The 16784-nt window shown below is 37.7% G+C and overlaps 1 protein-coding gene across 4 annotated transcripts in view; it reads left to right on the top strand.

The window, feature by feature from the left end:
• The first annotated feature begins 3372 nt into the window (after positions 1 to 3372).
• Positions 3373 to 16784, top strand: part of LOC134529356 (potassium voltage-gated channel protein Shal) — a 536371-nt gene continuing 522959 nt past the window's right edge. The window contains exon 1 of one of the 4 annotated variants that reach the window (XM_063363335.1): positions 3373 to 4715. In XM_063363335.1, coding sequence (XP_063219405.1) covers positions 3601 to 4715 — 1115 coding nt within the window. In that variant the 5' untranslated portion in view covers positions 3373 to 3600. The remainder of the gene's footprint in view (positions 4716 to 16784) is intronic. The other 3 variants (XM_063363338.1, XM_063363336.1, XM_063363337.1) reach the window with 3 other exon arrangements.

Consider the following 16784-nt stretch of genomic DNA (forward strand, 5'->3'; position numbering starts at 1 on the left):
TCGTATGATCTCAGATCGATCAGTGATCTTCAATGGTGCAACCGGCCCTTAGACATTAACCTTTGACCTTAGCCTTTGATCTTGACCTTTGACTTGCGGGAGGCTTCTACCTTGGATGAAGTCATAGTCTCCATCATTTTAGTTCTGCTGGAGGCCCCTATTTTGGATACCATCATCTTTGCTTCCGCTGTTTGTTCCTACAGAGAGCCAGAAACGCTCCGTCTAATGCATGTAAGGTATATGTTCCATTACCTACCAATGTTATGGCCCTAATCGACATATTAAATTAAATTTTTTATACAAAATACATCGGAATAGATGGTGATTTGAACCATGATAGCTTGGACCTCTGGGATGGAAAATATACGACTTTGACTACACGGCCATCGTGACATTTACCAGATTGAGAATTATATAAGGTATATAAAAATAACACACATATTTTACCTTGTATTATTTTTAATTTGAATAAATATTAGCATCAACTGATCGAAACCAAGCCACCATCTGTATTTCCAATACTTGCTACTAGGAGCGCTAGTACCATGTAGAACAAATATGATTTGGTAGAGAGCTCTGCAGCCATCTTGTTTTCAATACTCGATACTTAGGAGCGCTAGTACACACACAATCTGCTAGATAGCGATACCGCCATACTAAATTTAATATTTACCAGCTAGAGTGCAGTCGTATTAAATAACCATAGCATCCAATATCTTTTCGGTCATCTTGGCCGCCATCTTTAAATTATGTTTATTATTAACCTATAAATATGGAAAAAATTCTCAAAATCGTCAAAAAATCAGAAAATAATATAATGGTTCACTCAAACGATTTATGTCCTTCGTTCTATATCAGGCGGTAAAGAGTTAATTCAATATCTTCTCAATTTTCCATAAAAGTGATAGTTTCAAGATAAAAAACACATTTTTGACAAAACAATACAATTATTACATAAATATTAGGTACAAGTAAAAACAAACAAATTATTAAAGTCTTTAGCATTTCTAGATTTCTACAGTTTTCCTAGATTGCGAAAGAGACCTTTATATACCTTGGCATGTGTTTTAAGGGCAGCTTCGCATAACGTTTGAATACGACATTTTTCACACAGCATAGAAGTTTTGTTTAAGGGACAGTGATATATTTCAGAATGCCTTGCACTGAACATGCGCGCAAACATCTTGCCACAGAAGATACATTTTGGTCCTAATAAATGCACTACCGATCCGTCATAATTCCTGATGTGCCACCCCCAAGAAACAACCGTACATATGCAAGTGCGCGAGTACGCGAGAGCTCAAGAGTGCGAGGGCGTAAATACTCAAATGTGCGAGTGGGCAAGTGCGCAAAAGCGCGAGTACGCGAATGTGCAAAATAGCAAGAGCACAAGTGTGCAAGTGTGCAAAAGTGTGACAAATTTTCCAAAGATATGTAAGTGTGCAAATGACTGCAAAATTTTCTAAAGATGTGCAAGAGTGCAAAAATGTGCTATAGTTTGCACAAGTATGCGTACATATGTGCAAAAGCATGTGAAAAAGTGTGTGTGCAAGTGTGCAAAAGTGCGCAAATTATGCGAAAGCGTACAAAAATTTCCAAATTTGTGCAAAAGCGTGAGCAAGTGTGTGGAAAGTGTGCAGTGTGTGCAAAATTGTGAAAATTTGTATTTAAGTGAGTAAAGGTGAAATTTTTTTCAAGTGTACACGAGTGTGTACAAGCAACAGGTGTGCAAAAGTGTGCAAAAGTGTGCTAGTTTTCAAATGTGTTCAAGTGTGCAAAAGTGTGCGAGTTTGCAAACGTGTTCAAGTGTGCAAAAGTGTGCAAGTGTGCAAAAGTGTGTGCAAAAGTTTGAGCAAACGTATGTAAAAGTGTTTGCACAAGTGTCAGTGTGAAAACGTGTGCGCAAGTGTGCAAAAGTGAGTAAGTGCAAAAGTTAGAAAGTATGCAAAATATGCAAAAGAGTGCGCAAATAAGCAAAAAAAAGTGTTTCCAAAAGTGTGTGTGCAAAGTGTGTGTGAAAGTGTGTGCAAAATTGTGTGCAAAATTTAAGCAAAAGTATGCAAAAGTGTGTACAAAAGTGAATGCAAAAGTGTAAGCAAAAGTGTGTGTAAAGGTGTGTGCAATGCTGTGTACAGACATGTGTGCAAAAGTGTGTGAAAAAATGTGTGCAAAGGTGTGTTGAAGTGTGTTCCAATGTATTAAAATATTCAATGTGTGTTCAGGTGTGTTTAGGTATGTGTTCAAGAGTGTGTTCATGTCTGTATTCATGTGTGTGTTCATGTATGAGTTCATGTGTGTCCAAGTGTGCTAAAGCGTGTTCAAATGTGTTCAATTGTGTGTTCAAAAGTGGGTTCAAGTGTGTTAGATTGTGTGTTCAAGAGTGTGTTTAGGTGTGTGTTCAAATGTGTAAAAGTTTGTTTAATTGTGTTGAGGTGTAGATTCAGGTGTGTGTTCAAGTGTGTGTTTAGGTGCGTTCATGTGCGTTCAGGTGTGTTAAGGTGTGATCAAGTGTGTTTAGTTGTATGTTTAGGTGTGTGTTTTAGGTGTATTAAGGTGTGTTCAGGTGTGTCCAATTATGTTCAAGTGTCTCTAAGTGTGTTAAAGAGTGTTCAATAGTGTTCAAATGTGTTCAAGTGTGTGTTCAAGTGTGTGTTCAAGTTTAGAATCAAGTGCGTTCATGTGTTCAGGTGTTTTAAAGTGTGTTCATGTATGTTCAGGTATGTTCAAGTGTTTTTAAGTGATTGCAAAAGTGTATGCAAGTGTGTGTAAAATTGTGTGCATAAGTGTGTGCAAACGTGTGTGCAAGTATGTGCAAAAGTGTAAGCAAGCCATGCCGTCTCTATCTCTGCCGGTTCCCCCACCACGTACCAAAATATTCCCCTCCTCCCCCCCCCCCCCTATTTTAAAAGTTATTTATCCCCAGGCGTTTGAAATTTTCGTAACGCTCGAAAATTGTTACCCCCTCAGCAAAGAAGTTTCACTTAAAATAAATTAGTGTAAACAAAAAAAATAAAATGTATTGTTTTGCACTTTATTAAACAAAATCCTACTTTATTTACCATTAAATAAACGTTTGCTGATAATCATTTTGTCGTTCAGAATAATTCATTATTTTAGGGAACTATTTCTTTGCATTTATTTATAACATTCATCAAAATAAATTGAAAATTTTCAAAGATAAAATTTCAACGAAGGAAATTTCGTGGTATTTTTTTTTACGTAATTCTGTGTTTTCTGTAGGCTCGTGCGCTGCGTTTGACTGGTCATGTGGCCGTGACGTCACTGTTGCCTAGGCGACGGGACAGTATCCAGGCCAGGTCGCTAGGTGGCTCTGGCGGCGCCGGCACGTATGCGCAGCGGAAAATCAATTTGGTAGGCCCCGAGTCGGGTCGCCACGTAGTGCGCGTCAAGATGGCCGCGCATCCAGGTCGACAGAAATAGTCGGTGGAAGCGGCGCGCGGTGGACGCTCGACGCCCGATGCTAGATTTGGCGCGGAGGAGCGTCGCGCGGGCGCCATGGGCGTGAAGGCGGCCGGCCCGGCGTGGTGCGTCGTGCTGCTGGCGGCGTGCACGGCCTGACGGAACATTCCGCCCCACAGCATGGCCTCGGTCGCCGCTTGGCTGCCGTTCGCGCGGGCGGCGGCCATCGGCTGGGTCCCCATCGCCACGCACCCGCTCCCACCGCCGCCCATACCCAAGGACCGGCGTAAGGCCGACGACGAGAAGCTGCTGATCAACGTGTCCGGCCGGCGTTTCGAGACGTGGAGGAACACGCTCGAGAAGTACCCCGACACCCTGCTCGGCTCCAACGAGCGCGAGTTCTTCTACGACGAGGAGTGCAAAGAGTATTTCTTCGACCGCGACCCGGACATATTCCGCCACATACTCAACTACTACCGCACGGGCAAGTTGCACTACCCCAAGCACGAATGTCTCACCAGCTACGACGAGGAGCTGGCGTTCTTCGGCATCCTGCCGGACGTGATCGGCGACTGCTGCTACGAGGACTACCGCGACCGCAAGCGCGAGAACGCCGAGCGGCTGATGGACGACAAGCTGTCGGAGAACGGCGACCAGAACCTGCAGCAGCTGACCAACATCCGCCAGAAGATGTGGCGCGCGTTCGAGAACCCGCACACGTCGACGGCCGCGCTGGTGTTCTACTACGTGACGGGCTTCTTCATCGCCGTGTCGGTGATGGCGAACGTGGTGGAGACGGTGCCGTGCGGCCTGCGGCCGGGCCGCGCCGGCACGCTGCCCTGCGGCGAGCGGTACAAAATCGTGTTCTTCTGCCTCGACACCGCCTGCGTCATGATCTTCACGGCGGAGTACTTGCTGCGGCTGTTCGCCGCGCCGGACCGGTGCAAGTTCGTCCGCAGTGTGATGAGCATCATCGACGTGGTTGCTATCCTCCCCTACTACATTGGACTGGGCATCACCGACAATGACGACGTGTCCGGCGCGTTCGTCACGCTCAGGGTGTTTCGGGTGTTCCGAATTTTTAAATTTTCCAGGCATTCCCAGGGCCTGCGCATATTGGGTTACACACTGAAATCGTGTGCGTCCGAACTCGGCTTCCTTGTGTTCTCACTTGCCATGGCAATTATTATTTTCGCCACGGTTATGTTTTACGCGGAAAAGAACGTAGACGAGACGAACTTCACCTCCATTCCCGCTGCTTTCTGGTACACTATAGTGACCATGACAACATTAGGGTAAGTAAAATCTGTTCAACTGGCAAGTGTTGACTTGTGTAAACAGCGAGCTGTTCGATTGGATGCCATTCAGTACGTTTCCGTATTCGTTATTATATACGGCGAATGAAGCTGTTATTTAAACACCATGCTTTCTAAGATAACAAAGAATTGTCTTACAATTTGTAACGTTTTGTTTTAGTGAGTTATAGCCGATTATCTTACGACGTGAAAATTGAAATTTAAAAAAGAAAATTATTTGCAGAAAACGTAAGTCATGATTTGATTTCATTCGTGTGTAAAATTTGACTGTAGGGTCAGAGCACTTGCCCAAATGGTCCTTTCTGGAGCATAGAGGCAGTAAAATATATCCTGCAGTCAAAATAAGTATGGCTAAAACATTTTTAAAAGTTAGCTGGATATAAAGTTGTTTTGTTTAGAATCATTGCTACCCTCATAAATATTACATTTTGTAACTTAATTTAGACATCAGAATATACTACAATGCAATTAAATTCTTGTGAGGTGCATCTCTTTACGGTGAACTTCTAGCGGTGGGTCGATCAATACAGTAGCTGTTGACGGTTTTCCATCAATAATATCCATTATTACCCCACAAATTCAGGTTGCTGTAACCTATTCTGCTAAATTGCTTTAATTTGTCATCAAATTTGTTTGGCTCCCGCATACATATAGCTAAATTTAGTGTGCAAAAATATCTTACAGTAAAATATATAGCCGTTTACTTACATAATTAAATATTTTAAGTTAAATTTGTTTCGAACATTTTTCATTTTTTTTAAATAATATAATATATTAAAATATAGGTATTTGCTGTCAAAAATATGTAACTCAAAAGTATAATTTATGTTGAATAAAAAGGGAATCATTATTCCAATTATATATTAAGAATAAATCGTTTAAACTTTACAAAGAAACATAACTACACGTGTCCTGTATCAGGTAGAAATTTCTTCAAAATTGCAAATAATGTGAAAAATTAAAGAATACTTATTAAGATGTTTTAATACTATAAGTAGAACGCTAAATAGCTCCGGCATGTGTTGTAACATATCTTGAAGACAATAGTACAAATTGTAAGACTATTATAGATAAATAAGTATTATTTGCATGCTGAAAATTTACGGATGAAACGTAGTGTTGATGTGACAAAAACAGTTTCTAGTCATGAACACGTTTTATAATAAAAAAAATTAAAATTTTTAATTCACTCCGCGTACTTAATCAACTTTATAATTAGAGCCACGGGAGGTCACATAATTCTTTTCGAATTTGCATTGAAAATTATAATTAATTTTCATCGTGTGTTCGCAAATTATGTAAACATTGCGGACAAATACCAATTAAAGACAAAACCGGCAAGTCTGCAAGAAGTTTCAAGGAAGAATTTGCAGTTTTTAAACCCTATACATTGTTCGAATGTCCCGTGAACATTTGAAATTACCATTTAATAGAAATTCTTGCAATGTAAACGAATTTATTTTCTGTCAATATCCCGTAATGATGTGCACATCCATTACTTGAACACACTACTAATATAAATGCTAGTTTATTTTAACAGTATGACATGCCATTCACTCTTATTTACCATGATGGATAGGGACATATTTATTGTAAAGTCAATACTCCTGTGTCTTATACTTCGTAGAAAGCTGGTGATGCTGAAGTTCACACGCCTAGTTACAATTTATTGTCAACCAGCGTTAACAACAGGGGCTTAAGTAGCAACTTAATAAATCAGTTTTTCTATTTGCCCAAAGCACTCATTTTTGTTCCTGATCTGCTCATTCCATTCCATTTAGTTTCATTCCGTTACATTCCAAACAGGAACAGCTTTTAACTCGTGGGCGTGGCGTGTCGGCTGGATCTCGTAGCGGTCACAACCTGCGCACTGCAAGAGAGTTGGCGCAGCGCTAAAGCACTGGACTTGTGCACTAAGAGGACCGCGGGTTCGAATCACCGCAGCCCGGCCATTACGTGCGAGGTTTCCCACGGTTTACCCTGAAATGTTCCTCAGGCAAGAGCCGGAATGGTTTTTAAAACAATTGTCTTGGCCGTTTTTTTTTTTTTTTGGTCTTCGTCTTTCAAGCTGTTGACAAGATGTGCCAAGGCTGTGTTTATACGAACCTTAATATTCCAATTTAAAAAACGTGAAGCCCAAAATCCTAAATGTTCCAATTTAAAAAAAATGTGAAGCCCATAATAACGCCTGTGGTTTTTATTGCCTATTACAATGTATCGTTTTATTTATTTTATATTTATTTCATTTGAGCTTAGGCTGTTGACCAACAGAGCGCTTCCAATATATGGCCAGTGCTGTAAAGGGTTGGAAATTAGGAATGTTTAAGTCGAGGAACTGCACCAGCATTGACATGCAAGTGGGGACGGAATACCACTTTGGGATACAAATAACCACCCCCAGTGTGGATGGCCAGGTAGAATTCATGATCTCCAGAAGGCGAGCCACTGGATGTCACAATTTTTACTTAAAGTATCGGTTTCTTTTATTAACGTCTCGTTGAAAACTTGGTCATGAGACGCGGACACATGCTTCACGCTCGAGGGAAATTTGGAAAGGGATCAACCAACGGTGGCTCATATCAAGGAACTATTCTAGAATTTGCCTATAATTATTGAGGGAAACCACGAGATAGCGAAATCGGTATACCACACACAGTACCAGAAACATACATGTAACGTTGCAGATATATTGAAATGTCTCGGTGAGGTAACGACACGTTCATGGAATGTACCTGCAGCACCGCGTGTTGTCTTATAGGATGGCCGGACCAGGGTTCGAACTAGAATGCGAGTGTGTATGCGTATCCATTGCTCGGTCTTTCTATTTGCATGGCGATTCAAAAATATACGCTCATCAACTAATTACACGGTTTCAACATTCACCGGTGAATCTTAGCGGATTCCGAATACCGGGAGGGGTTTACTTTTTTTTTTCGACCCACAGAGGAGAGCGAGGTCTGATCTACACGCTATCCATCGCGTGAAGACTTTAAACGCTGAAAAATAAATACGTATCGCGTGTTTGCGCTGCTTGAGGCAGGATCGACATGCACGATATGACGTCGGCTGTGCCTGCCATCGGCGCTCGCTGCTCTGTTCGAGTGGGGAGAGACAACGGTCCTGATCAGCTTGCAGAGTGATCGGGGTGATGCGCGCGGCTGCTCCGGGGAAGGTTGTGGGGAAACACAGAGAACACTGTCTGTCACAGCAGGCGTAGAGTAATGCCTGGAATCACAACAGACAGGCAGACGTGACGTCAGCGCGACAAAATTCGCAAGTGTGACAGAATTTACTATAGTAAAGATTTTTCAATTTCCATCGCGTTGCGGGCGTGACGTTGCTGAAATACACGTCAGGATTTCTTTTTGATTAGACTGGTATTATTATTTGTTTATTTTTAATAAGGTTTCTAGCGTTTGAGTTTGAGGTCTATCTCCAGCATGGTTGGTTTTAGAACTAGTTGTAAGAATTATTTTGTGAACTGTCCTCTGCTAATCCTTCCGCTGTAAGAAGGGGATGATAATTTCCTTTAAAGTTAAAAATATATATATAGAGATAAATAATAGTAACTAGAACCTTTATCGTGCCTAATTAGCCACTGGGAAACCAGCAAACGGTCTTTATTAACAGTTAAATTAATTATTTTGTACAATATTTGTATTCATCTGGTTGTAATGGTTCTAGACATCTAGCAGTTTAAAGAAAGTTGTGAAAAATTCCCATACCATAATGTGTGAAACTTGCGATTTCGTTCATAGTACCTATGTTACTTTTTCGACAAAGCACGTTTCAAAAACTTTTGGAATTATGAATGTGAAAAATTGTAAATGAAGCTAGCACATGTATAGAAAACATTTGATGTTGGTGATACGAGCTCGTTCTATGTATTTTTTTTTAAATACAAGGATAAAATATTACTTCAATTTTCGCCAAATATTTAATCACTTGGTCTTAGTAGAAGTGCACTACACTTGTAAACCGGGGGGAAAAGAAAAAAGAAACAATACGCCAAATGAGTTTGAAATATTGGAGTGAACAAGTGAACATTTTTTTCTAGTGATAAAAATCTTATCACACACGTACACAAGGAAATATCGCGAATATGTAATATCATTTAGAAATATATATATATATATATATATATATATATATATATATATATATATGTACATGAGTGATAAGTAACATTATTTAAATTATTCTTTACGCCGAATATAAATATTATAAGACCTATGACAGTAGAGACGGTTTTCTAGTAAGCGTTTTGTAACTTAATTACACCTCGTTGTTATCAGCTGAAAGGGGGATTACCATTAATATGTATTATGTTTTTCAAATAATTGAATCAAAAATTGAAGTGTAATATAAAAGGTTTTTAATAGGACACATTCGTTTAATAAATTTCCGTTGCAAAAAAAAAAGAATACCGAAAAAATATTACACTTCAAATATATGAAGGCTTCTGTTAAAAGAATTAAATGGTGCTTAAATATGTCGACTATATTTTAAAGAACTAAGGTATGTTATTTCCATAAAAGCATTAAGTTATCATTTCGTACATAACTGCTTCATCAGACATTGCAATTTGTTGATTGTAAACAACAATTAGTATGAATCACGTGTCAAAGTGAAACATAAGTGACGACACTTTTGAGCTTGCGCTAACAGTACAACATAAGTGCTGTTGTGAAATGTTTTATCTTTAACTAGTTGTTAACTTTTTTACCATAAAACTCCGTGTTTCTATCAATTCTTCATTGATAACTGTTTACTAATGTTATAATTTACTCTAATGTTAATCATTTGGTATCTTAGGAATAAATTGTTTGGGCTAAAAGTTAATAGGTTCAAATACTTAATTCGAAATGGTTTTGTAAATCATTAAAGCCATGGCCAAGCAATATCGATATTTTTTCAAACTTGTTTATCATAAATTTCGAATACTTTTTTTTTACTTTCACTGATCGAGTTTTAAAAATAAATATAAAATTCTAAATAATTAAATTCACCACTACACAATAGTATAAAAATAATTTCACGAAGAGCAATTTACATTTTAATTTACCGCTTTAACTTGGTAATCATTGATTCAAGATAATATTTGGGACATACACCAATGCTGGTTACACAGCATGTCATAAGAAACCCCAAAAACGGACAAAAAATGAAAAATGACAAAAAATATTAACAAACACACAGAAAACACCTATAATCATCCGATGCCAAAAAATAAGGTCGTAAATAAAGACAAAATAATGACTTTGGACAACAGAGTGACTAACGGACGAACCCTAAGATGATACTAAACAGATAATATGGATTTAATAATGACAACACAGAGACCCACAGACGAACCCAGCTATGTGCCAAAACCAATATTCTGTACACTACAACGAAAACAGCACAGATGAACATAGTAGGCTTCCTAAGACAGACTGTTTGTGCCTCAGTGCACTTGCTTTCCCACTTATGTTAAACCAATGCAATATTATTCACGTCACTGGAAACGGCCTTCACTGACTTTAAAAATAAAATTTTTTTTAAAAATATTTTTCGGTTAAATACAAATTTCCAAAGTTAATATTACTTAACGCAAGTGCCCTTAAAAAATGTTTCTGGTATTACTCCAAAAATAATTAAGGAAGAGGTAATCCTGAAGGCCTTACCAAAAAATACACAACAACTAATAAAATTTTCAAACGATTTATTTATGATAAATTATTTATCCTTTGAACACAATACCCAAAACCAGGCGTTCGCATTAACATACAAACAAAAATAACATTTGGGCGAACATTTTCTTTTACTTCTTAGTTTTATATATAATATATGCAGAGACAACGTAGCAAATAAAACCTGACATGATTTATCTTAGTAACTACATATCTCTTCGCCAAGCCACACTCCAAAACTAAAATGCCACCAACCAGGTAAACATCGGCCTATTACAAAAATTATACATAAAAAGTTAAAAACTATTTTATAAATTCTAAAAAATATATATGTTAAAAAGTGCCATTCAAAAAGTTATTCGACCCGGGTCATTCACTAAAGCGTATGCTTGGCATAAAAATATGGCTGACTACAATCGCTAACACAGTCATTTTGAGAAGATGTGGTGTTAGTTTATGCTCATAAGGTTTTTGGCCAAAACATTTTCAAGACTGAAATACAATATATATTCACGTCCGAGAAACACAGCAAGATTCTTTTATCATATATATTCACTATGATCGTACGCAATATTCATTTACATCTCGTGTGCTGCTTGCAGTAGAATGGGAAATCACTTCAGCTGATCACGCCTAGTTTTTATCCAGGACACGACCTCTTGAACAGATCAACGTTTACTTGAGTTTAGCTCCCTGGAGAATAAACACACATCTCCAATGACATGTGCCATAAATCTGGGTCCTGGACAGAATCGAACCCAGCGATGTCTTGAAAGACACCGTAGATCCGCTTAAGACCACCGGCGCGGGGGCTCGTAGGCACCCACACATTTCTCCAAGATGTAGAGCACCATGTTAAAATCGGCGACACAGTTTTCATGTTTAAATCGCGAAAATACTATCACCGCGAAATTTACACGAGCGGTTTTCCGCTACCTTCGCGGCCGTCTCGCGCAGACTACACACGAGCACACCTCTTCAGTCGCGTACCACAGTTTAACAGCTGCCACGCCCGTTTTGCGATGCAGTTTTCGTATTGAAAACTCCGGCGGATTAAGTCCGAGAAACAGTCACGCGCGGTTCTCAGCTACGTCCGCGGCCGCCCCGGTCAGACTCGCCGTCGCCAGCCAATCCACAACACTGCCCGCGGCGTATACGTCACCACTCCCCCTGCTCCACTACCCCCTCCAGCGGCATGGAAGGAAAACTCGGTTGCGATGCAGTTCCAGAAGCGTATTTAACATTCTTTTAAGTTCTCACACACAAATTCAAAAATAAAAAGTCTTCGAAAAATCGTTTATAAGGTTAAAAAATAAATTACTAAAAGACTTATAAACTTAATTCATGTAAAAATAACTAAATAAACGAACAATACAAATAGTAACAAAATTATGCCAACATAAAAACAAAAATGCCTTAACTATTAAAAAGCTAAAATAAAATCTAAAAAATATATAAAATAACCCCAATGCAAAATAAAGCTTATAATTAATATTAAAAATAATTTAAAAATAATCGAGGAAACAACTTTAGTCTTTAAATATTTCATAGAGCACGCAAAACATTCCACATGAAGACGGGAACAGATCATAGTTCCCGAAACGTAGCAACTGTTTTGTCTTTAGAAGAATGCTGTGTTCATCTGTGATGTCGTCGTTGTGATGTCCAGAGTATCAGTTTTGTCACATTGCTGGGTTCACCTGTGCGCCTTTGTGTTGTAGTTAATTTGTCCATGTTATTTGTTCGTCTGTTCGTCGCTCGCTGTGTCGTCTGATGTAATTTTTTTGTTTTTATTTACTGTCGTGGTTACTGCTCTCCTGTCGTTTTAGCCCACTGTGTCCGTATAATCTGTGATAGTTATTTGACTAATTCCTTCCACGGAATTTTTTGTGTTACTCATGTTTTAAACTCGTTGATACTGGCGGTTTTTTGTTGTTTTCTGTATGTTTGATTTTCATACTTTTTGTAATTTTAATCTTTTTGGTCCATTATTGAGGTTTCTTATGACATATAATGTAACCATAAATTGCGTTAGTCCAAATTATAATCTTGAATAAATCTTCCACATTGCAAGAACAATTCATAGAACGTTCGTAAGCGTTCTTATACAAATACGAGGCAGCATGACAATACCATGCAGGGTCGTAAAAAACAATGGCGGTTTTATTTGCACGTTAAAAAACCAGATTATGTTCTGGCTATCATTTTAAAGGAAATAAATTAATATTTGGTACTTAAAAAATTAAATTTTGCATATTCACTTTCTATACAATTAAAGAAATGCTTGTAAGAGACGATAGTAATTCATATAATACGCACATACTACACAATAAATGCTTATACAAACAGCAAACATACGTGCATATGAGGCTAAGTAAAGTGTTCTGAACAAATGTTTTGGCTCCAATTTAAACTTCAGATTTGTAATATACTACACAATTAAACAAAAAAAAATATTTAATGCACAAATATTTTGGGCGGATATCGCACAACACCTGAAAAACTATCATAAAACACTAAACAACCACCATTATTTAATATTTTTGGGTTTTAGTTAAAAAGTAAAATTTTGTATTTTCCAGAAAACTTATCCGCCATGTCTTTTGACTATGTCTGATTAGTTACTCAGTTTAAGAAAAATCCTACGAAAAAAATTTGGTTTATTCTTTAAAGGAGTTGTTACAATTTTCTGTAAGCTTCTACTTATAGCCTATAGCTCAATTCTTTAAGGAAATTTTATTGAAGCGTCCTCTCTTTCATAAAAATAATAAAAGGTTGTGCCCTCATATTACATACAATGATTTTACCATCCAAGGTTATTGATGTATGAAACCACGACAACGCCCCGCTGGTTGCAACTGCCTAGAAAGCACCGTCTCTGCTTAGCACGCATGCTAAAGTTTCACTTCTTGGAAGGAGGCAATAGTGCACGCAGATGTACCACGTGGTTAACAGCCAGTATCCACTGACAACAACTTAAACACGCCAAAGCTTTAGGTATTTGTTCATCGTTGACCATACGCCTATGTTATGCAGCAGTGGAGCGAGCATTACTAAAGCCTTGTTTACACGTTGCTAGTAGCTCTCATGCCAGTGGGTCAGTAGCTCGACCATTCCAGCTGGTCACTAGAACCCAGCTACTCTACTTGTATAAGTAGCTCATCAGGAGCGTTTACATGTGTCGAGTAACTAGCTGCTAGTATGCGCGTTTACACGCTTCAAGTATCTCGCAGATACCAAGAATTGTCGTGGTGGGGGAAGGCCAGTGCGCCAGTGAAACAAATATTTTTGTAGTAACTCGCCCTTCCAGTTACTGGCATGCAAGTTGTAACTGGCCTGTACGAGTAGCTCGCCCTACCCGTTTACACGAGTCAAGCAACTGTCTACCAGTTACTACTCGACCATTTTGTGCGAGTTACTGGCAACGTGTAAACGGGGCTTAAGTTCAAGTGGGCTGAATTTTCCCGACAGCTAAACACGTGCAGCGACGAAGGTACCGAAAGCATGTGACTCCTAATGGACATAAAATGTACAAGCTACATAACTTATTTGTTTTCCGTTCTATCGGTTGTGTTCCTGGCGATAGTCACTCGATGTGCGTTTCCTCGTCGTAAATACTGTGCTTACCTCTGCGTGTAAAAAGTATGGCCTACTTCCAGGCATTGTAACATTGCCGCTGTGACATTCAGATGTGGTGAGCAGTAACGTAGCGTTCTAGGCAATTGCAACAAGAGTGGTGTTTTGAGTCATTGGGCCATAATTTAAAAAAAATTGTTTATAGCATGTAAAAAATAATATTATGCAATTTAACGATTCCCAACACTTTATTTTCTTGTGTAAAATGTGGTATTATTAAATGTTTTTAATAGGGCGAATAACTATGTAGCAATAAATAATATACTTAGAATAGTAGCTAAATTAGTTTTCGATATTGTGTACAACATCATTCCTCAAACTGTGGGCAAATATTAATGTTTCAGAATTGAGTTACTTTATAAGTAGCTCCTATATTTATATATTTATATATTTATATATTTATATATTTATATCAGGAATCACCTACCGAATTACTGTGGATGGATTTTCGAACTACCTGTATATCCACTAATTTCACTGTGCTCAATAAATAAAATAAAACATGTTACTACCCTTGATAAGCTATTAACATGCCATTTGATCTCGCTAACCATGTTAGAAGATCTTGGGTGATCCAGGAGACATAATAAAGACTATTTGGATGACGTGTATAATTTAATATTTTCGCCTGTATAAAAAGGATTATTTAAAAAATATTTTAAATCATTTAAGATATAATTATTTTTGCGCTTTCATATAAGTCTGAAATTGTTTTCGTAATTATAAAGTGTTCTGTTTCTCTAATTATATTATGTTTGTTTATTACCATCATCTCTATAAATATCTAATATAGTCTACATTAAATTCCTTGTGAAAAATAATAATAATATAATGTTCATACAAACATATCCTTGATGGTTAGATATAGTTATATGCCGTATCACTTGGTTACGAATCACCGCTAATAAACTATGATGATTGAAACCGAAATTTGTTTCGAATCATTACTAAGATGACCTCTCGCCACCCCTGTTTGATTACTATCAGCGGTTTGTGAATGTGTTCTCTGAAGAGGAAGACAGGTTTAGGTAAATGCTAACGCTAACATATCGAAACTAAATCTAGTTAGATATTACATATATACATATTCTGTTTGGAGTCAAAACATTTATTACTTTCTATGGGAAAAAATCTCTTGTAATTTAAATGTTTATAACTGATACTTTATGCGTACCACTGCTTCAAAAGGCATTGAGGTGATTATCAAGAACGAATGCTCCTAAACCAGGATCATTACTTTATTCAGTGGTTTGGTTTTTTCCTGAAAAACTTAATGTGTATTACTTTAAATTCTGTTGTAGTAATTGCTATATGGTAGAAATGAAATAAACTCTAAATTTACTACAATTTACCGTACAATTTTATTACGAATTTCTAATAAATAACTCTCCAAAATTTTCAATGTCATACCTCAAACATTGAGTTAACTGAGTATAGTTGCAAAAAAAACCCATGAAACAAAATCGTAAAAATAACCGTAAAACACTTAATTTAAAATGATACCGTTGAAAATTTATGATATAAGTATATTTAAATGGTAATAACTTCACAGTATAATTAAATCTAGTAAAACTGTATGTAAAACTACGGTTTTTTTCAATTTATGAGCTATTGTTGGTAGTAAAAAAGTGGAGCCCATAAGCAAACGTTTGAACTAGCCACGAAAAATGACAGATTTTATGTGTTTGATATAAACAAACGTCCTTGGGTTAAACTAGAAGCCTTTAGTGTAAGTATAACAAACGTATCCTTTATGTAACACCAATACGCAACGTGGGTCCAAACGCACTTCTCCAGTACTAAAAGTTATATTTGCTGACCACTACTAAGCCAAGGCACACTACCACATAGACTAAAAACTATGTTTTGTTGAATGGAACCAATTCATGAACCACTTGAAAAAATAGATTAACTGTTATAAGCTATTAATGGAACGATGGTATACTGATTACTCAAAAATAAACTAAAAACTTGTAATTATATCTTGTTAGTGCCATACCTCTGCCTACATAAATTTATTTGTAACGTCTTGTTGGAATCAATGTCATGGGAGGGGGTCGGTGGTGAAACGATAAGACGGAGCAGCGAAGGAATGCATCATTAGTGTAAAACCGGGATATATTTGAGAAAACCTAATGGTTCACACTGGAATCACTACAGCGCGATGGGTACGATGCAATGGACTCGATGCGAATAAAATATTTTTCCAACCAATCTCGTTCGATACATCCATAATATCAGTGCAACAAAAATGGCGAACGCGACAGACTTCACGAATGAAATATATTTTTTTGTATTCTCATCGTGTCACGGGCGGGATGTTACTGAAAAGAACCTCTGACTTACGTTTTAGAATATTGGTTAAATTGGTGAAGGCGTAACACAATTATTATTAATACATTTTTGAGGCTCGGTTTACTAGTTTGGTTGATGAAATATTTTAAATGCGTTTCGAGGAAAAGATTAAATTATTACTCAACAAATTTTTCTTAAAAAGTCCATTAAAACTAACTTGTTAAATTGACGGCTGTCGTTTTTGTGGTACAAAGATTTTGCCTCTAGTTGTGCGACTAGTTACCGCACGCCCACTATAATGCGATATTTTGCAATCGCATCGCGTTCTTCACCTCATTTACAACTCGCAAAAACTCTGGGTTTAATCCTTCCGGGACTAGGATTATGATCGCCTTGGTGTAGGTAGATTGAGTGGCCACTCAATCACCTTGGCCCCACATCGTCG

Source organism: Bacillus rossius, chromosome 2 (assembly GCF_032445375.1).
Source record: "Bacillus rossius redtenbacheri isolate Brsri chromosome 2, Brsri_v3, whole genome shotgun sequence".
Lineage (NCBI taxonomy): Eukaryota > Metazoa > Arthropoda > Insecta > Phasmatodea > Bacillidae > Bacillus > Bacillus rossius.